We start from the raw sequence: 25,805 nt of genomic DNA, 5'->3' as shown, positions 1-25,805 counted from the left end.
TGCTTAAGGCGTGCAACAACTGTGAATATTTTTCCTTTTTTCTATCTTTTTTTTTTTTTTTAATTTTTTTTTTTTTTTTAAATTTTTTCCACACCCCTCCTATTTCAATTATAGTTGTCTCCCCGGATAACTGACTTTTCCGCGATTTTTCCGCGCGATACTTAATGCCAACGCCAAGGTTTAAGCTGTAAAAGGGTATCGCGCGTTTTTCAGCGATACCGAGGATATCGCGCGGAGGAAAAACAAGTCCGGCTCGATGCCGCGATACGTTGTCGTATGTGTTGAACGGTCGTTTGCAAAAAAATTGGCACCCGGCGACCAATGCCGACCGTCGCGGTTCTCGTTTGCGCGATCTTCTGCCTGCGACGTCACGGAAAAATTGCGTGTAGCCGTTAGAATGGGAAATTCTCTGTTAACGTGACTCGGGTCTCACGTGTACCTCGCACCAGGCATCGTCCGATAAATCGACGCATTTCGGACCAATGCGAACGAAAGTGTCACTTCAAGTAATCTTCTACCGCGATATCTTTCTTTTTTTTTTTTTAATTTTTTTTTTACTTATTTATCTCACGTCTTAGGGGCAGGGAAAAAAGCGGGGAGGGAGAGCGAAGAAAAAACTCCTCGTTGGAGATTGTAATATATTATTTCTCGCGGTTTGTTTATTCATTATCGCTAATATGCGTCTTCGATCGGAGGAGTACTGTCGCGACGGTGAAGATGAACCGAGATGATCGAGGTATCGCTCGCCCGCGGGACGAGATCACGGCGCAGTTAATTATCGGCTACAAAATTCCAACGCGCAGAACGGGACGAGATAATGCCGTCGCATCGCTGATATAATCGTCCCGACGGTTGGCGCTAAAAATATACGGTTCGCGCTAGTCATCGTGACCAGCTTGATTAGGTGCGTCAACGACACCTGTTTTATCGCGACGCATGAATACCGCCTTGGACCCAGCTGCGTAATATTATTTATGCGATGCGCGATTATATATATATATCTATCTCTCTACCGCGGTAAATTCCGCGGAAGCTCGCGAGGGAACTCCTTCGAGCGCGAGCCGGAGCTCGCTCTGGCGCCAGTGTTACACGTGTGAGGTCAACTTCGGCGCCAAGTAGCACCGACGAGCACGTGCACCACGTCTGACACGGCGCCGTCGGAAGGGGCGAAGCTGCCGGGTCGCGTGACACCCGTCGGTTCTTTTCCTTTACATTAAAAGTGGGAACAAAAATCAGATGCGAGACGGCGCCTAATCCCCCGCGTTTTTCGTCGCCCGGAAGCCAGGCGGGTCGAAGTGGGCGATCGAGGGAGGACCGAGCCGATCCGCCGCAGCCTCGCCGGGCCGCGCGAACAGGACTGTGCACGCGGCTTGAACTTAGCTCTGATTCGCGCACGTCCCGCGATCACGTGAACGTCACGCGCTCCGGCGAGCGAGCAGAAACAAGTGGAGGCGCGTGCGCGTAAAGTTTGTCGCCGAGTTGCTGCCGGCCGGCGTCCGGCTGCATTAAAATTTCTCGTTCAAACGCACGTCGGACGTGGTGTTACGTGGAGTGGTACCCGCGCGATCGTCGGCGCGTTGGCCGAGGGGTTGTATTCTTTTTCTCTATCTCCTCATCTCTCTCCTACTTTCTCTCTCTCTGTCTTTTTTTCTCTCTCCGTTTTCCCTTTCCTCTCGCCGTTTGTGCGGGTAGCGCGCGCGATTTCCCGAGGAACGTCCGATTGTGCCGTCGTACATGGCGACTACGAGATAAGACCACCGCGTCCGCTCGTACGTGCCGGAGTCGGTGATCTGCACCCGCGCGATGCGCTACACATCCGCCCGCGATCGCACGAGGAGGAGAGAACCGTCCGGTCGTTCCTTGCCGGTCCTGTAAAACGCGCACCGGCGGCGTCTACTCGAGTGACGGCTCCTGTTTCGTTACACGCGCGACACATGGACTCTCGGCCATGGTGATACCTAATGTCCTACACGACTGTATAAGAGGGTGATCACCTCCCCTGGAAGGGAAACGCGGCGGTCGCAGCTCGACCAGACGAGAGTCACGAAACTAAGAAAGGTGGAAAAGAAGATACCGCACGAAAGAGGAAGGAAGGAAGGAGACGTAAAGAGTGTGGAGATCCCGTAAGAGTTATTCAAATCCGCTCTTCGTCCGAGGAGTCCGTCGTCACTGCAAGAAACTAGTGAGTAACCACCATGACTATCGGTTCGTTGACATCGCGCGCGTGGGCGACTAAAATACTTGAAGTCGCTGGATAGATTCGATTCGGTCAGCCGCGAATTTTCTCAGTCCCGACTAACCAGCGAGCGTATTTAATTTTTAATATAATTATTTAACCCCATTGTCATATCTTGCACCGAAATTACGGTTCGGAATGTACGCTGCAAATGCAGTAGCTGCAGACGCATGGACGAATCCGTGTTTGAAATAAATCTAGACTTTCCCCTTGCGAAGGAAAACCGTGGCCGCTTTCACGACGCGGATCTGTACCATCTGTGATTTTTATTGGACTAAATTATATTTTTAATTCGATTAAAAAAAGAAAAAAAAATTAATTAAAGCGAGAAGTATAAATATGAATTCGTTTATGAAATTATTCGGAGTCGGAAATTATTTTACAGCCCATAGAAACAAAATTCTTATTAGCATTCGCTTTTCGTTGACATACATACATTTAGGTATGTTTAAAAAACATTTGTCTACATTCGATACTTCGTCATAACTCAGTGGCCCAATTTTCGCATACGTGATATTGAAAAAATGTGGATGGAAAACTACGCAACGAGGATTAAACAGAAGCACCTTAAATGCACGAGTTTGATTTCGTAACCGCGTCGATCTCAGAAATCAGGGAAAAAAAAAAGAAAAGAAAAAAAAGAAATAGATTCGCACGAGCACGCCTTCTATAAAAATTCAACTTTAACCTTACCGCCGTATTTCTGGCTGAATTAAAACTTTGAAAGACCCGACGGAGATATTACAATCTTTTTATCGAATTAGGCTGGATGGAAATTTTAATCACGTGTCCGACACACGTGAGAACGAAACATGACGCAAAATTTAGATCAAGTTCCGACCTCTTGAACCGTAGATCTTTACGATAAAAAAATGCCGACGCCGTTTCTTTGCAATTTCGAAGTGAACTCTTGCTCTTTTCTTATCGATGTATTTCTATTTACTAGCGAAAAAATGCTGATATAATTGCGCGATCGAGGGTTTATTTGTCACATGTCGTGTCGTGAAGCCAGCGTGATACCCGAAAGTTTGGAGTACCGTTTTTTACCTTAATTAACAATTAGCCCAGTGGAACGCTTAAAATTAAGGTATACGCGAGAGATTAAAAATTGAAAATGTGCGAAAATAAATTAGAACCATGCACCTACAAGCGCATAATATTATTTAATATTTTAGATATGTTCTCCACATATTAAATGAAAATTTAACATTTGGAGAACGCACCTAAGATATTAAAAAATATCGTTTATAGAAGCGAGGCGTTTTTAGCCCAAGGTGATTAAACTTTACTTAAAATTTTTCTTTTTCTTTTTTTTAATTTGAGTACCGAACACTTGAGGCAGCGTGTACATATATGTATACGTGTACACCACATTCGCGCAATATCGTTTCGTAAAGGGGATTCTCTGTTTACAAACAAGCCCCAAGATAATTCCTTCCAGCCGTACAATTTACAGACACGCTAGACATTACGTCGCATCACTGCCAAATTAGCTCGCCTATGTGTTAATCGACATCTATTTTTAATTTTTTTTACGAACGTGCTGATACGCATTAGCAATCGCGCGTATAATTAAATTATGTTTTGCAATTAATCGGCTCGCCGGGCCAGAGGAATTAATTCGGTTGTATACAGCGTAATTGGATTATTTATTACGAAAGGCGAACGTGAAGTTAGATTCGTCAATTGATACGTTGCATCTCGAGATGTAAAGGAGAAAAAGTAGAGCGGTCGAGGTAGGGTGTGTCGCTTGAGAGTTAATGACGAAATAGATTTTCACAAATTGCTAAAAATATCTCGCGTCAGGGCGCGTATGTCGCCGGATATGCCTTCGAAACCAGCTTGACGACTTCCTGAACGACATTCAAGCACGTCGAGTGCGATCGTGCTCGTACGAAATTGGCCCTCGAACACACCTACTCGAGCGTACGCGAAGCAAAATGCTGGTTTCCGGGGAAAGTCTGATTCTCGCGACTTCGCCGATTAGGGATATGTCGGACGCGCGTTCGCCCAGGGATATCCCATGAGGAAAATAAACTCGAGAAGTAGCCGAGAAGCTTGAAATTTACTCGAATTTAATTACTTGAATGCGAGGGTCAGAAAAAAATTTTTTTTAATTAAAAAAAAAAATAGAGAAATGTATTCCATCTCGTAGTAGCCTATGCAAACGTGCTGCTACGTTTCTTATGCAATACCAACGCGTGCCATTTAACGAGCCAACTACTGCCGAGATAGTGAACGAAAGTTTAGACACGACACAACAGATAACGAATAAACGCGATATCTTATCTGCGTCTATCAATCCGTCTACTTCAGGCGTCAGAATTTAAATAATAAAACAAGTAAACTTGAATGCACGTGATACTTGAATGACATTACATCAGATATCGCGGTAAGAGCCGTCAGAGTTCAATTAAATTAGACATGAATGTAACCCTGATGTCTCGGAATCGTCAAGATCGTTTTTTTTTTTTTTTTTTTTATTACTCTCTCTCTTCCCTTTTCGCGCGCGGCATGTAAAGTCGAGATTTTATCTATCGTATTAAAATGTCTTCCTCGTCAAACAACTCGTCTATATTTTGAAAAACAAATAAAAATATATTTCCACCGTTACTCGACGTCTTACAATGACGACGGTGCGTTAAAACGATCGTTGTACGCTCATATATGTATACGTGCAGTGGCCTAACGTCGCATAGTTTTGGCGGCGAGTTAAACTTTGCTCGGTAAGATTCCGCGATCGACCATTTCGCGAGGGTGTTAGAGCTAAGCAAGCAAGAGAAAGAGTGAGCTGAGAATGTGTGTATGTCGGTTATCATTACCGCCTCGAACCAGAATACCGGGGGCGATAAGGCCGAGAGGGTTCGACCTCGGCGGCGCCTCCGTTCGACTGCGAAAAAAAGGAAAAAAAAAAAAAAAAATTGAAAAAAGAACGAGGGAAATATTGCCATGTGCTGAGCACAGAATACGGAATCTTCTGACTCTGAAAAAGCCAGATATGGTATACAAGATCTCTCTTTCTCACGTGTTTGTCGCATGGATGTCTGGTGACATGCAACGAGTGGCGCGGCTCGAAATTAGAGCATTTCTAACGAACGGTTCTGTTGAACTCTACTGCCACGTGTAAACTTGAAATCTCAGTCTCGATCTCTGCGCGCATCAAAGACTAACAAGTGTATCGTTTCACGCGGGTATAAAATTAAAAACTGATACGACAAAAATTTTCGTCAAGCTTTATCGACAATTATAACGTTCAACATTGTTCCCGATTAATAATCAAAAGAGAAAATCTACAAAGTTTCGAGGAATAGGTAGGAATGCTAGCCCCCTAACATCTTTGAGCTATTTGTAGCAGCGGGAACATACGTAGACCCGACCGGGTCTCGAATTTGAATGAAGCTACTTAAATTCCATCGACCGGTCCCTCGGACTCTCCGCCGGGGCCCGGTTTACGCTCATTTCTTGTGACATGAATATTAAATGACAAAAACCGGTTGAAGAGCGTCCGTTCTTCGTTCGTTACATTTTATTCTTTATCACCGGCGATTACCTTTTACGTCCGAAGATCGCTTTCAGCAACTGATGCTTATAACATTTGCACAAGGCAAATTGTCATAATCGAGCCTGATCACGTGTTGCTAAGTGGACTTGGCGACTCGTCGGGGTATGTCAAGTGTGACGAACGGACATTACACTTGTCGCAATTACAGATAACTATTTCGTGACAAATATCAACGTGCGCGATTTTCTCGTTTTTCCAACGTCAAACCCGTGCAACGTACGGGCATTAAAAGCCGTAGATTTTACTAATTAAATACTTTAACTGTTAATTAAACGCGTGACTATATTAAATAATAATGAAACTTGCTCGGAAGGTTTTGCAAAAAAAAAAAAAAGAAGATCTTTAACTTAAACTAGCGAGCCTGGAAATAAAAAAATGGCAAAAGAGTAGCAATTCAGGGTTATCTGGCACAGTGTTTACATTCTCCGTACACATCATTTACATTCTTGACCATTCTTTAATGTGCACAGACTAAGTAACATATGATATTAAGATTATCGTAGGTCAGACATATGCAAAGGTTTCGGCGTCATTATTTCGGCATCATTTGTCTCTTCTTTCAGATAACGCTAATTCTTTCATATTTTACCCACGCGGATCAACAATTATAATTAGAATGCGATGCCAGATATGGTATCGCCCAAGTGTCAATGAGCGGAAGAATATAATTAACTAAGAGCTAACCCCCATCAATTACTCACTTCCCTTCGAATTTAATCTCATTCATGTATTTAATTATCAAAAACTCGCCTACTTATTGTTAGTAATAATAACGAGACGTGTCATACATAGATAGCATTTTATTATACCGTACCGTTATTCTTGCCGCGTTACTATCGCCTATTCGGTGTATTTTCACCATTATCATCAAAGACACATCGCGATATATCTTTCCTTGGATTTAAAAGATTACAGACGTAATCGGGGATATATAATTATCTCTATGTAATCTCTTATAAATATTTCTCGAACTCGCCGGCTCGTTCGCGCGCGTTTATAATTTTTATAATGCTTCGCGGAATCTGCAACGCATCCGCGAGGAACGATCGCGTTCCCATTCATGATCGTCTTTTATTTTTGCCGACTGATTCACACGGCAGAACGGACGCACTCGAACCTATTTGCGGAATTGTATTCCGCGAGAAGTGAAATCGAGGCGTCCGTCGACTCGCGTGACAATGCAACCCACCCCCTCGGAGATATTTTTCTCTCTCAAACGTCATTCGCTGCCGCGAATCGTACAAGCGCATCGTTAAAATGCTATCAGCCGTGCCGGCGTGCCCTCGTCATTTTTTCCTCAACGATAAAGAATGTGTGCCTTGAGCGGTGCAAAGTAATTTCGATTGAAGGAGGCATATATCAGGCAGTATCAAGCGCCGCGGGCCGACAAACAAAAGTCACGTTGCACCGGCAGAACCGTCGTTACCCGATATCGATGCAACGTGTTTTCGCGTTTGTACGGGCGATTAAATTTGCTTGTTTGATCTGGGGATACCTGCCAGACTGTAATACAGTGATACACTCGGGGATTATTATGCTCCGCGGCGATAACTTGTCTCGCAATTAAAAGCCACCTTAAAGTAATTTAAAGAGAACGAGAAGTCGACCGTAAAAAAAAAAAAAATGTTAACGTGATGCATCTTCTGCATAGCGGTTCGACACCTTTAGACCATTTTATCTCTATGATTCTTTGTGGCCAGATAGTCTTATCGTTTTTTGATATAGCAAAATATGACTGATTGATGACTGATTAATAAATAATAAAATGTCTATCATACAAATATTTCAAGTGTTATTTTATACTATTTTTTTTTTTTTTTTTCTAGACTTACGAGTATAATGAATATTGCTCTTGTGAAAAAAGAAAAAATTGTAAAGTCGATAATTACACATTTTAAAAGTTAAATATGCATATTGTTCGATATCACTAAATAGATAAAAATACAAAACCGTAGGCTGTTAAAATTTATTATGATTACCATATGCACAGTTTTATTTGAAATTAATATCTTATCGGCAAAGCTGTAAGTCACGTAAAAAATCCTACGTAATATTTGGACTTCGGCGATCGCATTGCGCAACTTATCCTGATTTTAAGCCCGAATCCTAGGTCGTTCGAATCAGCCATATGTTCTAATAATAAATTTTTATTTAATTCGTTATTTAGTTTTAATTTCAATTATTTTTATATTTTATTAATCTAAATTTTTAACAACTTTCGATACCGATATTAAATTAAATTAAAAAGTTACGTATCTACAAAAGTTTGGAAATCTTACTTTTCTTTATATAAATCCTTACTGTTGATATATTTATCGCTTAAATTCTTTTCCTCTTTCTCCGTTCTTGTATATTTTTCATTAGATTAATTTAATGCCAAAGATTAAAAGACGCGTATGTTCGACAATTTATTAATTTTGCCGTCGGTGCAGATGTTGCGCGATACGCTTGATAATTTACCTGTACGTCATATGTTTTACTGTCGACAATTGATTCCGACGTCAGAGTCGTATGTAATCACCACGTGGCTACAGTCTTTAAAGAATGTACTGGTGAAGAAATTGCAAAGTGACCGCGGATATCTCTGGTCGTGACCCCAGGATGACAGCGCATTTTAAATTATGATTATGATTAACGAATTTTAATATACGCGATATCTATATTACTTATGAAAAATGTCTGCTGTTCAGTGAACTCGTCCCATTATCTGCCTTACAGTTTCTCATTTTTTAGTGTAAAAAAATTTATAAACTAGTCACCACAAAGATACAGACATCAATGTGTACATACATACACGCTTATGATTAAAAAAAAAAAACCCCTCACAAGAATACAATGAAATAAAAAAAATAAAATTAAGTAAATGTCCCTGCAAATTTACTTATCGAAGCTTGCCGCTTATGAGTCGGCAAATTACGTGACCCCCGCCCGGGGTTAAGGTTTTCTATTTCGAGCAAATTGCATTTGGGCTGTGAGATACTCGCTCACTTTTCCGCTCTTTGATATCATCCACGAGTTAGTATCTATCTTAAGGAGTACGGACAATTGGATCAGATCCAAGGCCGTGTTTCGCGACACTCTAAATCTGTCCGCGAGATTGTCTGAAATAGTGCGACTGCGTAACTGTCTTCACCAAGTCATCTAACAAGATAATATTTGCACCCTGATGAAAAAAGGGTGCTGTCGTAATTGCGATTGGCACGTCAATCTCGCGTAGATTAAATTACGTTATGCGTTCGGCAATTTTTATTTTGCGCGCATTGAAACAATAATGCAACACTCATGATTGTTAAAAATAAAAAAAAAAAATAAAAATTAAAAAGAAAGAGAAGAAGAGCCATTTCAAATAATCAAAGATAAAGAAGTTTCGTGCATATTTCAGAATATTTCAATAATGAGATTCAAGTGAAAACGAAAAAGAAAAAGATAAAGATAAGTGTGACATAAAATTCAGATGACCTAAGAGCATACTTATCCGTGCAAACAGTAATGCAACTTATAGGGTTACGAGAGATAAATGCATTACAGGAGATAAATGCATCTGGCATATTTGGCTTGAATTTAAAAAGTGCTGACGGCACGATCCCTCTTATCTGGTTGCAAAATTAACAAGTTTTTTTTCTATCTAGATGTAATGTGGTGTTATCATAATTGCAGAAAAGTGAGCTAGCACAATTGCGCTTCGTTGCCTATCGAACTCACACGTATCAGACATTCTCTGCAATTACGCCGCAATTACTTCTTTTTGTGGCCTCGCATGTGTAAACAAAAGAGAGCCGTGCGATAAACCACTGCCGTTGACGCGTGCATAATCGTTTCTTTTCCTGCTTGTACGTACTATTAGCAACGAGAGGAGTCAAGTCGAAAATACTTTACTGTCACCGCCGTGACAAAAATATCGAGGATGATTTTATCACGCCGAAACACGCAACGTGAATCTCTTCGAGTAAGCGCGACGAAATTAAAATAGTTGCATAATTATTATTTCGCCCTGTTATATATAAACTTTATCGATTTTTGACAGTACATGTTGTTGGTTAGATAAAGCATATTGTATCTGCTTGGGAAAATTACAGAGATGATAATGAGAGTATCGGGAAACGATAAGATTCTTTGCAAATTGTTAGACCAAACAGTTCGACCTTGTTAAATCACTGAGCGTGGCAAAATGACACTATGTGACGACCCTAACTTATACGTATACATGTTGAACAATGTCGCAAACCGTGCAATGTCCAAGTTTAACATTAAATTTTTTTTTCTCTCTATATGTTATCTAACTCGCTCAATTATTTTATATCTGAAACTACAATACTTTGTAGCTTAACACAAGTGATTTTTAGTAAACCACGTCTCTCTTATTCCGCCGGAAAAAATACGCGTTGACCTACTCGTGCCTGGTGCAGAGACACATTTACTTTTATTGCTACCTGCCGCGAGACAAATTACACTCCACGTTAGATCTACGATTTTGGAGATAACTTGACACCTACGATCTGAAATAACGATTCATGGTCTGGCGATTCTTCGTGCTACCGTTTGGTTTCGGTCTGGTACCTACTGTACCACGCGTGTCATGTCTCGGGGACCCGGTTCACCCGGAACCGGTCCCCAGAAAGGGAAGAGCGGCTCGCCGATCCGAGAGCGAGTATTCTACTCCGCAAGTAACTTGATTATCTATACGTACGTATAACACATGCGCCAGTGCGCAAAAGTGTATGATATCAACGAGAAAATTTATGTGCGCAGATACGCACAGATTCAAAGCTTAATGGAATTAGATCTTTTATATTTCCAACAACTAACCATGTGGACGCTTCGCGTGCGCTATTTTTCGGGAGGCCCTAATTCGCGCGCGTTGTTATAATTGGGGACGTTAATTATCATTTCTTGCCGATTCAAAAAATTCAATCACAGAATACGAAGATAAAAGCATGCAACTCACCGATCTGCATGAGCTTCAGCGGAGTTGTTGAATTCAGGCGGTGGCTGTAACATAAAATAACAATATTAATGTAGACAAGTTGAAAATAGTTAATGATTAAATAAAAAAAAATTACGCGTATGTATTTAATTCTTTAATAAAAAAAAATAAAAATTAAATTAATAAAATGACGAATTTAAAAAGAGAGTTGATCCTCACCTATGAGTTGCTCCGCCGATGCAGGATGCTCGTCCTGAGCCTGCTCCTCCTCTCAGTTTGGACGTCGTGACGAGTCCTCCTTCCGCGCACAAGACACTCGCGAACGCGACCGGATGAATTTATATCGCGAAAATTATTTAAGACGTTCGCGAGATATTTTTCGGCACTCCCGTAAAAATAAAATAATCGTAAAAAAAAACGCCGGTTACTAGCGGCACTCCCGTAAAAATAAAATAATCGTAAAAAAAAACGCCGGTTACTAGCGGCACTCTCGGTACGACCCGACGAACCGGCTGCGGTTCGTATGATGTGTTATCGGCGTGCGGCACTTTATATCACTGCACTGCAGCGGAGGTCCTCTTGATCTGAAACAAAAAAATGAAAAAATTATGTTGCAGATATAATATTTAATTAAATGAAAAAATAAAAAAATGTTAGCAAATATCTAAAGCATTTTATTCCGGAAAAAAATTAATATTTACCCCGGGGTTGCTCCGCTGGGGCAGGATACCCTTCCTGGGCCTCCTCCTCCTCTCAGGATGTCCTCGGGAAGTCGGGTTGATCCTTGCTCTTGCACCAAGCGGCGAACGAAACGCGGTCGCGATATGAAACGTTCCTTGCACTGTCTTTCTCAAATTCTTTAAATCTCGCACTGTCTTTCTCAAATTCTTTAAATCTCGCACTGTTTTTCTCAAGTTCTTTAAATCCCGTACTGTCTTTCTCAAGTTCTTTAAATCCCGCACTGTCTTTCTCAAGTTCTTTAAATCCCGCACTGTCTTTCTCAAGTTCTTTAAATCCCGCACTGTCTTTCTTAAGTTCTTTAAATCCCGCACTGTCTTTCTCAAGTTCTTTAAATCAATCACTCGAAACACGTTGAGAGTCTTAGCCGCGACGGAGAAGACGCGCGCGAGGTGCGGATCTCACGTTCTGACGATAGCGGATGCCGGAACCCGCTGGATGTCGCTGAGGAAGGTGACGAGTGAAAAGGGTTGGTAACGCCGACCTCGCAGCGCAATTCAGGTCGAACGCTCCGTGCGCCGCGCTTGCCATAATGACCTTGTCCTTCCGATGCACATTCTCGAAGCACAAAAAGTACAGAACGATAAACGGAACAAGACGAGTGCAGAAAATAATTGTTCGTTCCCGAGTCGACGACGTGGACACTGATTCGTACGCGAGACTGTCCTCACCGCGACCGAAAATACGCGAAATTGCGGAGCGATTAGTAACACGTGCTCGCGCGCGAAGCTCCGCAATAAGAATGATCGTTCGAGATTTCGGCCCTTACACGGAATGATTTTGATCGCGATGTTGCATCTTCGATGCACTCATATCGTCGCCCGACCACAAGTACACGATCTCGGAGTACAGAATGTGATCATTCACCTCCTTTTGTCCGGTCGAGTGTTGGCGAATGGACAACGGCGGGGTCCTGTGCAAGATGCTGCGATTCATAAAGCTCTCGGGGTAAGGCGAGACATAGATATAGGATGATATGCGCTGAGAGAACACCCAGAGATGCCTAGACGTCTTCGTCTCGAGCACCGATGCGTTCCATGTGCCTGGCGTACCGTGCGTCTGAGTCGTGTAGACCCCGTGCAATCAGGCGATCGATAGCGCGCTGTGATTGGTCGGCGCGCTAGGGTCCCCATGATCCTCCCCATCACCCCCCCTTACCCCGGACCGTCGTCGAGCGGTGATATAATAGATTTTTACTAAAGCGTCACACAAATTTTGTTAAATAAAATTACGAGAGATTTACGCGCGCGGATTGCACCATTAATTTTTGCTTGCAATGCTCGACGATATTAATATAATTTACTTGTGCAGAAAAATGATAGTAAAATTAATTCTTTTATTTCTTTTTTTTAGGCCTAAATGTGTTCGATAGCGATGCCGGCCGAATTGATTTTACACAGCTCCCCGGTGTACAGCCCCCTGCTGTACAGCCCGTTGGTGGTACACACAGCACCTACGATCACCAGCCGATCGGTGCCGCCTAGAATCAGGCCATGCCTCTCCACAGGATCTTTGTCCTTAGACAGCCTGCGAAATAACGATGGCAAGCAAAAAAAACGGGTGGTGTTCGCCGATGATCGTGGCCGTCCACTCACGCAGGTATTTTTACAACGTCTTCCCTCCACGTATATACATATACGTGTAAAAATAAAAATTTTACTTTAAAAATAATATTTTAATTTTTTATCCGATTCGGCGTCCAGGTTCGCGTGATGTCGGAGCCAAGTAACGTCCCACCACTGTGGAGCACAGCTTATGTGGCCGGCTTGACCGGTGGTCTGCTCGGTATAAAGGACCAAAGCCAGGAAACGGCGCAGGACGTTACACCGCCGTGGCAAGTAACATTTGCGCAACCAGCGAGCGACTACCTTGCCTTCCGGCGTAAGCTTGACCAGAACAACGTCAGTTTGGAGAACGTAATCGTACGCGAGTCTGAGCAGTGCCTGGTGGGCACGGTAAAGGTGCGAAATTTAGCCTACGACAAGGAAGTCGTAGTGAGAATCAGCAGCGACAGCTGGTCCACCCACGAAGACGTACACTGCACATACGTAGCGCAACCGGGATCGCCAGGTCCGCTCATTCTCTATGATACTTTCCGCTTCCGGCTTACCTTGCCGGTAGCGTCAAATGTCATCGAGTTCTGCGTCAGATACCGCGCCGAAGGCAAAGAATCGTGGGACAACAACGAGGGCAAGAACTATCTGGTACGCAAAAAACAGGAGGTATGTATTTTAGAAAGGATTATTTAACTTTTTTAATTGCACGAGATATTAAATGTACCTACTGCGTCACTTTTATTTGTAGTCCTTGTCTTGTAATAACGCACGGGATATTTCACGATCGACGGGATGTCATATTTCGTAAAAGTTACGTGATTTTATGGATTCTCGGATCTTTATCAAATATTTGTTAAGCGGCAGCGCTCCAGCACAGTTTATTGGTTTTCAAGGATATTCAAGGCTGTTCTATAAAAGACAACCGTGTACTTAGCGTAATGGTCATAGCTGTTAAAGATTCAAGAATTTTGTAAGATCTTTCGGTTCTTCCTTCGTGTAGAGACCGGTAAATAAAATATAAATGTCGATTATTTTTAATTCTTTGCAACGATGCACATGGCAGAGGATTGAGACACGTTATACCGATGCTTCAGCCCCGAGTACCGGCCATGCGATATGACACCCATGCGGCAAAGTACGACGGACTCTCCAGCGAGACGAGGGATGGAGGCATACCGCAGATTGCAGAGGCCACCAGATTGAACATGCGTACCTGGAGCGAGTTCGCATCGTGGCAGCATCTGACCAACGACACACCGTACTGGTGAATTGGCCAGAGAGGAGGCTACGTTCCCTCGTCTCGATCAAAATCGTCTACGAAGCTGTACAAACACTTCCAGTCCCCCTCACCTCGGTGACTTCGCCGAGACATAGATCATGCGGGATCACCGGCCCAAGGCGTTTCGCGAGGTGTGCGAGTCGTCGGGAACGTGGAAACGGAGAGGAACATACGCGAGGACGTGAGGAGAGAAACCACGCCACAATCCGAATTGAGAACGAGGAAACAAGAGCGCGCGTGCGGGAGAAAAACAATTGGAGGGTGATAGCGTGGACGACGGAGCCGGACAACGTCGAGCGTTGGATAACGCAATCAACACGGTAAACTTCGTTTCCCCTTATCTTATTCGTATAAGAATACTTCGCCGAGTTTCAGCGAGTTTATTTTCACGATGGCCGATGGATGATAGCCTGAGAAAAAAGGCGACTCGCGCGATAGAACGCCTCTTATAAGTATTCTGAATAAGCGCTAGACACCCACAATGAAATTTTAACAGAGAACATTAAAAAATGTTTTTATAATTTTTGTAGCTACTTGCATGTTTTTTTTTTTTTAATATGCGCTTGAAACGACGCGTATTTTATGTATAATAAGTCGATCCTCTCACGCGACGTAAAATAAGAACAAAATAATTATGCGACTGTAAACTAATGCATCGTAATTTTTAGGGCAGCAAACTCAAGCGCGGAAGTTCATTGAACACTATGAAGTGAAGCTCGCCGCTTCCACTCTCGAGATCTACGACAGTTGCATCTATTTGCGTCCTCCGCAAGCGGAATAATACTCGCCGGTTATTATTACCCGACAAGTGCAACGAGCTTCTTCTCGAGGGTAACCGAGAAAATCTCTTTCTTGATTCCCGGCGGGTTTTTTCTCTTACATCGTCCTAGCGTTTCGTAACTGCGTCGTTCGATCAATCAAGACGAAATCGCAGTGTATCGCAGAATTTCGAACGGCCTTTCTCGCCCGCTTGGGACTTTCTCTCTATAAATAACGTGCTCGACCGTCGTCGCGCGCGAGACAAGCGCGATAACGAGCCTCGAGGAGAGTCGCGCGACTCTAATCGCCTTAAAAAGGTTGTTACCACCCAATGGCACGCCGATTTCATTCCCTCCGCATCTCTCTTCATCTCTCATCCCTGTCTCTTTTTCCGCTTTATCGCCGTCTCGTTATAAATCCGTCGCGTCATAATACGCAATGTACCAAAAAAAAAAATCCAAGACTTGTATCGCTAGAACAAGAAAATAAAAGAGACGCTACTTCTCCGGGTTGAAAGCGTCGGAGGGAACTTTGTATAGCCAGCTTGTTACAAGCAATTAAATCTTATCGCGTTACTCGGCTTCTATTATTTAATTCTTAATAATATATTAATTCTTAATAATAAGTAATCAATTAAATAATTAATTTTCCGGAATGCCTCGAAGACTCGAGATTAAAATTCGTACGGCGGACTCGCCGTACGAATTTCAATCTCGGGTCTTTGAGGCATCTCACGGGAAATTAAAATCGGACACGCGAAAGAATCTTTTCGCTAAAATAAAGACATAAAAGTAGGCGCGTTACGGTTTTGAGAAAATCAAGTTGTAGATGCATCCAATGGCTAGCCAAGTATTAATCTCTCGATAAATGTTATATAAATAACGCTGAAGTCACGAGTGAATGAAGGGGAGATCGGCCCACGTGCTATCGCCAGGGCGATAACTCTTAATCACTCTGCTGAAAGCGGTATGTACGTGTATCTACGCATACATTCATTCACCTCGCTACCTTTTCTTTTATTCTCGCGTACCGGTAGTGCGAGCATTTAGCTTGCTGCATTTTTTATCTACGCGCTGGATTTGCTAATGATATTTCCAAACTGTCGCTCTTCTGTTGAAGCTGCAAATGCCTGGCGGTCTCTTGCAGCTCACGGAGGCAGCGCATTACCGGTTCGAGGCTTAGCCTATCTAGCACGGTTTCAAGATTATTTTCACGGCCAAAAAAGACGCGAAGCGGTCCTTGACATACTGCCAACCAGCGTGTCGTTTAGTCTGCATGCTGTTTTAAGTACAATAAACAAAACTGATCTTTTCCAAGCGCAAAGTGTCCTCGACCCTGATCTGTCGCCGAGAGTCGCGCGATTTGAGATAGATTCACGCACGGTTCGACTCGTTCGACGGCTTCGCCCAAGTTTTGCGAAACCTGACCCTGGTGCGAACGCGTTAACCCAGTTCCCTCGAGTGCTACTAAATCGGTTTACGTTTATCGAAGCGATGGGCTTTCCCGCGGACGTCGTTCAGTAACAAAGCATGTGGCTTTAATGTCCCCGCTTTTAGGCATTGTGATGAATATAAAAGGCCGCGTGTAACAGGCCACAAAGAATCGCGATCTGTACGAGATTGTACTGTAATTGTAATTGCCATACATGTAATTTACAAAATTTCACGACTGATGCTCTCTGTGCAACGAGCAATGCTCAAGCTTTGACGAATTTACTCGAGCATTTAGCACTACTCCACTCTCTCACCTTTCTCTTTTAGCATTATCAACTGCTTGTAATAATTATTAGTTTAACTAGTTATTCGTTCTTGCTAATATAACTATTTAGATACATTACTTCAATAATAATTTTTCTTAAAGCCGACATTGCAAATAAAATTTTTTCCCGATTACGTCTCGTGCTGCAATCTTCACTCGGGAAGAATATCTGGCACCACTCGACAACATATTTGATGTCAAACGATCCGATGACCTTTTAATTCCCAGATGCAGGATCCAATTATCACCTCGTTTGAAAGTTTTATGCTCGGCGCAATTTGCGATAAAAAAAAAGCTGCTAAAAATTGTACATGTCGCTCTTGCATACAACGCGATACTATAAATATAAACCAGAATATAATTTCTCGGTATTTCGATATCGCCGCAGTTGCACGCGCGCGATAAGAAGAGCCGCAGGAGTCGGCCATAATCCTCAGAGAGTATCGGAGGGGTTGAACTCGCGAGCGAAGTTCTCTTTATCTACGCGCCTCTCGACACCGAGACAGTTTGACAATGAATTGTATCTCCGGTGCGGAGGAAGCATGCAACTCCTGAGATATCCGGGCGCTATTCGAGGCGTGGTTGGCGAGAAGTGGCGGGACAGGATCATGTATGCCGCGGTCACGTCGTGTGGTATCACGCCTTGGTGAACACCGCGAAAAACGAGCAGAGAGAAGTAGAGAAAAAGAAAAAAAAAAAAAAAGACTTTAAGATGTCTAGACGCGTGGGACGGACCGAGGTAATCTCGACAACCTCGGGTGGCTACACTCGTTGCTCGCTCGCTTGCTCGTGCAGTGTTTGCACGTGTCCCGTAAATGTAATGCATACCTACGTGCACGACACGCGTCGTCGAGAAAAGACTCGTCTTAATTGCTAAGCATTGTTAACCGCCCCTAGAAATTGCAGCCGGCGGTCGCCAAGACCTGTTCGTTTCAATTATAATCTATAACCGGGGCTAAAAGTAACTATATTTTTCTCTCGACGTTCTCTAAGTCTATCGCCTTGTCGCTATCAGTTAATTTCCAGTTCCATCTCATATTGTTTTCAATTTAATTCATATAATTTTAACGTAGCAAGTGTCGCATATTATCTTATCGTGCATTCTTATTGTTCCAGATTCCAGCATCCGACAGCGTACAACCGGTTCGTCGAGATCGTCCAGCATCTACCTCCAGCTGTAACGCCAGTAGCCACGCTCGCCAGCACGGGCATCATCGTCGCGTGTTATCTTCTCGGAACGTCTTCTTTTTTTTTCTCCGCTTCCTCGTTCCCGGGACTTTCGGCTCGCCTGCGCATAAAAGGGGTCTGTCGGGAACGAGCCACCATCCTCGATCCGAATCTCGCTGATTTCGTATCGGCCAATGTTATAGTTCCTGTAAGCTTTCTCCGTATCTTCCCTTATACGTTTTTTCCTCTTTCTCTCTATTTGCCATCAGTCTTAATCTCACGATTCCTTCAGTGGAACATAAATCGTCGACCGAGCGTGTTAATTAATTTTTACGAGCATAACGGAAGACAGGAGATGCCTGTGGGTCGCGTAGGGTCTCGGTACAGCCAATAGTTGCGAGATTAATGCATGAAATTGCATCGCGATGTGCCTTACGGTGCCTTAAGAAATTATAAAGGTTTGTCTCGCAGTGCCAAGCGCTCAGGCAACGTAAACTCATAAAATGTGATTCTTACAAGCGTCTATTTACACGTTTATTAAGCCTATTACGTTATTTTGGCAACGACTATCGTTATCGAGTCGATAAAGTTATATCATTACCACTTAACAATTGTAAGAAACATTTATGGTAGAAGCCACACGTAAATGAATGTTATCAGCGTGAAATGACAAAATGGTAACGGAATATAAAGGCAGCTTAATTGCCACATCGGTGCTAAATGCCGTTTCCTTTTACCTAGTTCCTCCTTCGGCGCGTTTGTTTCGCGATTTGAGGATAAATTGTAGCTTCGTATAAAATTTTGGCGGTCACTACTACGTTAGAATGCCCGAAATCATGAAAATTAACGATAAATATCATACGTCTCTTGTGAAATATTAACTACTAATTTAAAGAGCAAGATATATTTGTACATTAATTACTTTGGCGTTTACTCTTCACAAAGATTCTTTTCTAACGAAGATTTAAATCCATATTTAAATACATATGTATATACAACGTTAAACGTATACGCGTTATATGTACATACACACGCAATTTGCGAGCTAATCATTTGCTGAAATCGACGTGTTTCAGTAAGTAAAGCTTAAAAAGTAAACGAAACAAACGAATAAATCACTGTGTAAGCGAAAGAATCGATTGGCAGATAACTTGATACATTACCAATCGATGCTGAAAGAACATTGACTATTAATATTAATAGTTTATCATTTAATTCGTGAATACCAACGAAGAGAAAAGTGATTGCGCGTGTACGTACATTTACACGTGATTTCCTTTCGAGAGCCGTAAGACTGATAACTTAAACTACGTACATAATGTAAATACTACACGTACACGTTAAAGATTTTAATTGCGTCTCGATGGAAGTTTTAAGCATCTCTTATCTTACTGGACGATTACCAAGATATTTCTTCTAATAAGCAGATCACGTCTTTGTAGATATTTTTTATCGCGGTACTTCTTATTCTTCTTTCTGTATATTCCTGTATTTGCCATTAATTTATAATTTTAAGTGTGTATTTTTCAACGTATGGACATACTATAACATTTGTTAAAGTTAACGTTATAGCGTCGTTTTTACTTCCTTTTATCCGAATAAAAATATATATATATATATATGTTAAATAAGTTAAATAATATTATATTTTTACAAAGCGTATTAGTCATTATGTATACATTTTATCGTTGTTGGTTGTTATTAATTATGATGAACTGCGTTAAAATAAGTTGCAGACTTCATTACTAGATCGTACGTATACATCTTTTTGGGTATCGCGTTGTAAATACCAACGAATAATTACTTTTGCAATAAAAATCACGGTTGTAATATGACGCTGTCTCCTTTACTCATTACTTAAAATGAAAGTTAAGTTCAATTGCACTCGCGCGTTTATTAATTCGCCATGTACATTCGAATTTTATGGCCAAACAATATTCTCAATCCAATCAAGATATGAACTAATTCGAGTATACATTGCGGGTGTCGATTTAAACGCACAAAACTTGCCGAAGCTCGTCACACCTACAATGCTGTACATGCAATAAGGCTCTTCAAGAACTCTCTGCAACGGACCACCACTGTCACCCTGCAAATAACACCAAAATAATCTCTATTCCAAACTTCTTTTCTTAATTTTTTAAATGCAATTCTTAAAATATATGATTATGCTTATCAGAATAAAAATCATCATGTAATCAACATTAAATAAACAATTTCAACACAATTTTAACCTGACAAGTATCTTTGCCACCTTCCATTATACCAGCGCAAAGTAAGCCCGTTATCAATCCATCGGGCAACCGTCTAGTACCAATATCCTCACTGTAAGTTTTTTTACACTCGTCGTCGGAAATGTAATTCAATTGAACCTTCATCAATTCATTGCTACCGGTACTGGATTCTAAGTACAGTATCTCACATTATCACATTTTTTCGCAACAAATTAATACAAAGTAATATCAATGTAATGATATAACAATTTTTAAAACGTAACATATAAAATATTTGGAAGATACTAACCATAGGACGTCTTTCCGAATCCAGTGGCAATAGCGCTTTTGCCCGGAATCGGGAAATTTACTTCAAGACACGCTGGTCGCACTCGCGGATTCATTTCCAGAGGACGATCGAGCTTGAGTAAAGCTATATCATGGTACCTGACCGAAAATTTGTAACCCGGATATTTAATTCTTTCCGCAACATCTCTCTCCTGCATAGAGTCGTCCGGAGTTACCAAATTAATTAAACCAACTCGAACTTTGCTCGCGGGTCCCCTGAAAAATACATAATATTAATATATTGAAATTTTAAATTAATAAGACACAGCAAAAAATACTTCGTATTAAATTTAACACATTTTACACGTCCCAATTTATCCACTTAAATTTTTGGATCAATCTCACACAAATATAAAATGTTTTTTTACTGCGTATAAATGCAACGGAATTGTAACAAGACTGTTACTTGTCCGGAGATTCCATACAATGCGCCGCGGTCAGAATAAAATTCTCGGAGATAATGCTTCCTCCACACTGCCAGGATACGTCCTCTTTGCCATAACCGATCACCGCCTACGATATGGAAAATTCTGTTAATTACTTTGATGATTAAAGCGGTACATGGAAATCTATTATATGGGTTTTCCAAATGGTGATTTACGCATAAAAGCAAATACTATATGTATATCACGTGCAAATTAAAAAGAAAAAATTATTACACAAAATGCTTATTAATTAATAAAAAAAATAACATATTTCAAAATTTAATATTTAAATTAGTCTTTTAGTATTAAATTATACAACATGTAACTTCTAAAAGTATACTTCATATCTTAATTTTCATCTTTTCTACATATTACATAATTATCGCGTTTTACATTTTTATTTATTTACTGATGTTTTTGTCTGTTGCATCGACATAAGCATATATAGCTCTTCTAATTATTACTGTGATCGCAACGATAAATCTGTGTTTATTCTCACCATGTGCGGAAATTCCGCTTGTTTCGCTTGAACTCCGCCGATGATTAAAGGAGTCTCGATTACGGCACAGCGAGAGACTCTATTTAATTCAACATTGATACGCAAAGTCGGCGATTTCTCGGTCTCGTAAACCAGATCAGCGTATTCTTTACATTCTGCAAAAAAGAAAAAAAATCAATAATTATGCAAATACAAATTGAAAGCGGAAAACCGTAAAAACCGAAAATACAAGGAAACTAACGTAATCAACGATTTATACCAAGTGGGAATTTAAATAATTACTTTATCAGCTTATTTATTATACGTTATTTACGTGCAATTCTACGCCAGCAAAAATGTGTAATCGTCAATATGATACGTCATAATTATTTAATCGCATGTCTCGCACGAAATTGCGCATTGATTTGTATACTGATTTAAACAAGTTGTGCGTAATTCTTGTAATCACATATTCATATAATGAAGGAAACCTCTATAAATAATTCGTAATATCAATTTAAGTACATGAAATTTACATAAACTATTTTATTAGAAATATCTTGGATTCTGATCACGAATATAATGAAACAGACTATCACTAACTTTCTTCACATTTTCGTGCAACAGAATTCTTCACCAAGCTTGCAAATAATAATACGGTCACAAGCTTTCCTTGCATATTGTGAGTCCAATATTCGACGTGTCGATAACTTCTTCGAACAAAGGATTTAATGGCGAATTCTCGCTTTAAGTACGACGGTTAATGCGTAACGAAATGCAAATTGCGCGACGATATGGTCGCTTATTAACAATTGCCAATTGATGATATTATTGGGATTACAAGCAATGACGTATCCGCAAAATTTTTCCGCATGTATAAAAAATATCTGTTTCTATCAAGTAATGTACCTAAATAATTATTTTTTTTATAAGCATTTTTATAAGAAATATACGTTGTTTTAATATTAATCGTGTCATTATTCATGCCGTCTAATATATCGTTTTATGATAGTATTAAATAAAAATGTACTTACAATTTCCAATTAAAAAATTTAAAAACCATTTAATTCTTAAAAACAAGCTGTTTACGTATTCATTCTGTATCTGCTTCCTGCATTACACATTTTTCAACAATGCGTAATTTTTCAGAGCTGACGTTTTATCTATTTCATAACAATACTTCTTCCTCGTGTTTTCTGAAAACTTATTAATCTGAAAAAAAATTATTAATTTTATTACGCAGTTTCCGCCTGTAATGTATTAATCCCTTACACATAATGTTCAGAAAGGTATACATCCCTGGTATGTAAAAACGCGGTCCGCACGCGTAATAAAACTGGACTTATGAAACTCATCAGGTCTTTGGCAACCTGATGTCGATCGCAATAAATCGAATCAAATTTGTTCCATGCATTAGATTTGACGTCAACGTATCGATAAATATAACTACATTGCTGTACATTGCTAATTTTGTGTTTAAGATACACGTGTTAGATTAAATTTATTCGATTTCGATCAAAATCTCACAGAAATTACAGAAATATTAAATTCCTGTTATAAACCTCTCGTGGCACGCGTCAATTGCTCGCTTCTCAATTACTCGTCGTTAAAAACGCTTTGCGAGATCTTCTTCGAAACCATGAATTAAATTCTATCTATGATCAGTTGATTTATCGCACTGTATAACAAAAATGACCTCGTGATCCTCACTACTATCGTGCAAAACGCAACTCGAGTGGGGAACAGGAAAACCGTACAAAACGAACGTAAGAGACTATGTATATCTTACACTGAAAACGAGTTTGTGGGATCAGATGAGAAAACTGCGTGGCCCAAGGCTGATCAAGAATGCCAGCGAGCGTGCCGATCTCCATATCATTATTGCTGGTGACGATCCTATCGTCGACACACGGAAAAGACATTGAAGGTAAGTAAAATCAGCATTCTTTTTTCTAAAATTATGCACTTTTCTTTTGGAGAACTATCTCATTTCTTGTGACGAAAAAATTTCCTCAAAATGGAAAAATACTCATGTGCTCTGTCCTAAAAAAAAAAATCTATAATTAGTAACAAATTTTTCTTTTATTATAAATGTAACTCTTTAATTACAATTACGCGTGCGCTTGCAAAATGCAATTATAATTATGCGTAATAAAAAAAATTAAAATACTTCCTTCTTAACAAAAACCTGTCAAACGTCATCACGTATTTATAATTTGCAGAGTCGTGCAATGTCGACAACTCCGCAGGTGTTTGTAAGTCTCTACAAGACTGCCCAAGTGTTTACCAGGAATTGTTGGCTGGGAAAATACCTAAAGGAAACTGCGGATTTAATGGCTTCAATCCGATAGTATGTTGCCCGACAACAAATAAAAGAATTACGGAATCGACAACGGAATCGACAACTACTACTACAACCACCACTCGTAATTTAATACGACCTTTAGCATTGAACGGATCAAGAGGATCTGTAGCACGAGCAAGTAAGTAAAAATTCCAAGCTATTCTGTAATAAAAGATAAGAATTAATATTTTTACTTAAACATTTATTAAAAATGACGTACTAACGCGTAAATACTTGGATAAAATTATAGCCTGAATATTCAGGCAACAGATTAACAAGATCTTAAAGAGCAAGATACAATAAAATTATAGTTTATCAAATAAGATTGAGATATGTATTTAATTTGATACTTACTTAAATAATTTTTTTTTTCTTTTTTTTTTTTTTCAGAATGCGCCGAAGCTGCAAAAGCTGTCTATGGTTTTATACTACCACCTACATCATATCTTCACAAGCAGCCTGTTAATGTATCTCTTTGTGGTTTCACAACGAAGAAACTGATTGTCGGTGGTAAAGCAGCTGAAGCGAAAGAATTCCCGCATATGGCAGCTATTGGTTTTGATACTCCCGATGGTAATATCGTATGGCCTTGCGGTGGAAGTTTAATTTCCAAGAAAATTGTTCTCACAGCGGCTCACTGTATGTGGACACCAGATTGGTAAATTTTAACGTCTTATTCATTTGTCTTACATCGAAAAAATAATAAAAAAGCAACCAAGATCTTGCTTAAAATTCTTCTTAAATTATTATCGTAAAAAATAAAAAAAAAATTGCTTTTTCTGTTTATTATTGAATATAAATCGACTTTAATGCAATCTATTAAATATTAATGTAACAAATAAATAAATTTTATTTACTTTAAAAAGGGGAAAACCAAAATGGGTGCGACTCGGTGATCTGAATCTCAAAGAAACGAATGACCAAGCGATGCCTCAGACAATTGCCATCGCGGATAGAATACAACATCCTGATTACAAAAAACCGTCCGAATACCATGATATAGCCATACTGCGTCTGGAAAAAGAAGCTGAATACAACGCGTTTGTCAGACCGGCATGTCTTCCAGTTGATTTGCCCGACATAAATGAAAATGAAAATGTAGTCGCTACAGGATGGGGTCTAGTCGATTGGTGTAAGTTCCAACAGAAAAATGTTAATGCTTACTAATAAAAATTTAAATACCGAGTCTTGTATATGAAATTACAATATCATCAAATTATAACAAAACCATACGTTGCTTATACGTACGTATAAAATTAACAAAATCGTGTTATTTAATTTTCCAGCTCATGAAAAAGGCTCAGATAGTTTATTAAAAGTTACCATCAGTGTAGTTTCGCACGAAACTTGCAACGCAAGTTTCTTCGACGGCATTTCTCTAGAGCTTCCCGACGGGATTGTCAACGAGTGGCAAATATGTGCTGGAGAAGATGGGAAGGACACTTGCCAGGTAATATATTTCACATAAACGTCGAGAAAATCTGCATCTAAATCAATGAAAATATTTTAGTTTAGACGCAAATATTATATTACTTTTATGTTAAAATCTTATGCAATTGGTTGTTTTAAGTTCTTCTATATTTTTTTATTTTATATTTTTTTTATATTTTAATTACCTTTTATTGAATATAAGAAACATATTTGTAATTTACAAACGAAAGAAAATTAATTGTGCATCGATGTTAAAGGGTGATAGCGGAGGACCGATTGCTGTCTTTAATGATGTTCACTACTGCATGTACAACATAGTCGGAATCACCAGCCTTGGACGAGACTGTGGTAGCATCTCACCTGGCGTGTACACCCGAGTCTACAATTATATCCCTTGGATAGAAAGAACTGCATGGCCAGAATACTTTTAACATATATCATTGCTCTATTAATTTAAATGTATTCATTTTTTTTAACATATACATTAATTTTTAATAAATAAATAAATATTGTACCGAAACAATCATTTCAGTAATTTTATAGAAAAATTGCGTTATACTTTATTGCCAATTAAACGTATAAGTACA

General features: G+C 40.2%; 3 protein-coding genes across 8 annotated transcripts; 2 read left to right on the top strand and 1 right to left on the bottom strand.

Moving 5' to 3' along the window:
• The first annotated feature begins 1,299 nt into the window (after positions 1 to 1,299).
• Gbs-70e (Glycogen binding subunit 70E) lies at positions 1,300 to 19,814 on the top strand. 5 transcript variants are annotated; one of them, XR_011546515.1, is made up of 5 exons: positions 1,300 to 2,182; positions 12,814 to 13,059; positions 13,164 to 13,682; positions 13,765 to 14,022; positions 14,111 to 14,252. XR_011546515.1 is itself a non-coding variant. In XM_070665024.1 (4 exons), exons 2-4 carry the CDS (start codon positions 12,820 to 12,822, stop codon positions 13,822 to 13,824), a joined length of 819 nt encoding a protein of 272 aa, XP_070521125.1. In that variant the 5' UTR covers positions 1,300 to 2,182; positions 12,814 to 12,819; the 3' UTR covers positions 13,825 to 14,222. The 5 variants fall into 5 exon arrangements, 3 of the variants coding, with proteins under 3 accessions (XP_070521125.1, XP_070521126.1, XP_070521124.1); XR_011546514.1 differs by lacking the exon at positions 13,765 to 14,022 and adding an exon at positions 17,929 to 19,814 and having other exon boundaries at positions 1,487 to 2,182; positions 14,111 to 14,615; XM_070665024.1 differs by having other exon boundaries at positions 13,765 to 14,222.
• LOC139107434 (serine protease snake-like) lies at positions 18,670 to 23,368 on the bottom strand. Of its 2 annotated transcripts, none has more exons than XM_070665026.1 (8): positions 23,233 to 23,368; positions 22,478 to 22,655; positions 22,047 to 22,352; positions 21,465 to 21,619; positions 20,947 to 21,053; positions 20,503 to 20,756; positions 20,214 to 20,383; positions 18,670 to 20,068 (listed from the first exon to the last, which is right to left on the bottom strand). In XM_070665026.1, exons 3-8 carry the CDS (start codon positions 22,120 to 22,122, stop codon positions 19,901 to 19,903), a joined length of 930 nt encoding a protein of 309 aa, XP_070521127.1. In that variant the 5' UTR covers positions 22,123 to 22,352; positions 22,478 to 22,655; positions 23,233 to 23,368; the 3' UTR covers positions 18,670 to 19,900. The 2 variants fall into 2 exon arrangements, with proteins under 2 accessions (XP_070521127.1, XP_070521128.1); XM_070665027.1 differs by having other exon boundaries at positions 19,854 to 20,068; positions 20,234 to 20,383.
• On the top strand, positions 23,228 to 25,741 carry LOC139107428 (venom protease-like). Its single transcript, XM_070665017.1, has 6 exons — positions 23,228 to 23,370; positions 23,666 to 23,926; positions 24,178 to 24,445; positions 24,654 to 24,919; positions 25,074 to 25,237; positions 25,476 to 25,741. The coding sequence occupies exons 1-6, from the start codon at positions 23,292 to 23,294 to the stop codon at positions 25,647 to 25,649; spliced, it is 1,212 nt and encodes a 403-aa protein (XP_070521118.1). The 5' UTR covers positions 23,228 to 23,291; the 3' UTR covers positions 25,650 to 25,741.
• The last annotated feature ends 64 nt before the right edge of the window (positions 25,742 to 25,805 follow it).

The sequence above is a fragment of the Cardiocondyla obscurior genome, linkage group LG13 (assembly GCF_019399895.1).
Source record: "Cardiocondyla obscurior isolate alpha-2009 linkage group LG13, Cobs3.1, whole genome shotgun sequence".
In the NCBI taxonomy this organism is placed as follows: domain Eukaryota; kingdom Metazoa; phylum Arthropoda; class Insecta; order Hymenoptera; family Formicidae; genus Cardiocondyla; species Cardiocondyla obscurior.
The sequence above is the reverse complement of the archived record's forward strand: the minus strand, read 5'-3'. Positions and strand labels throughout refer to the sequence as shown.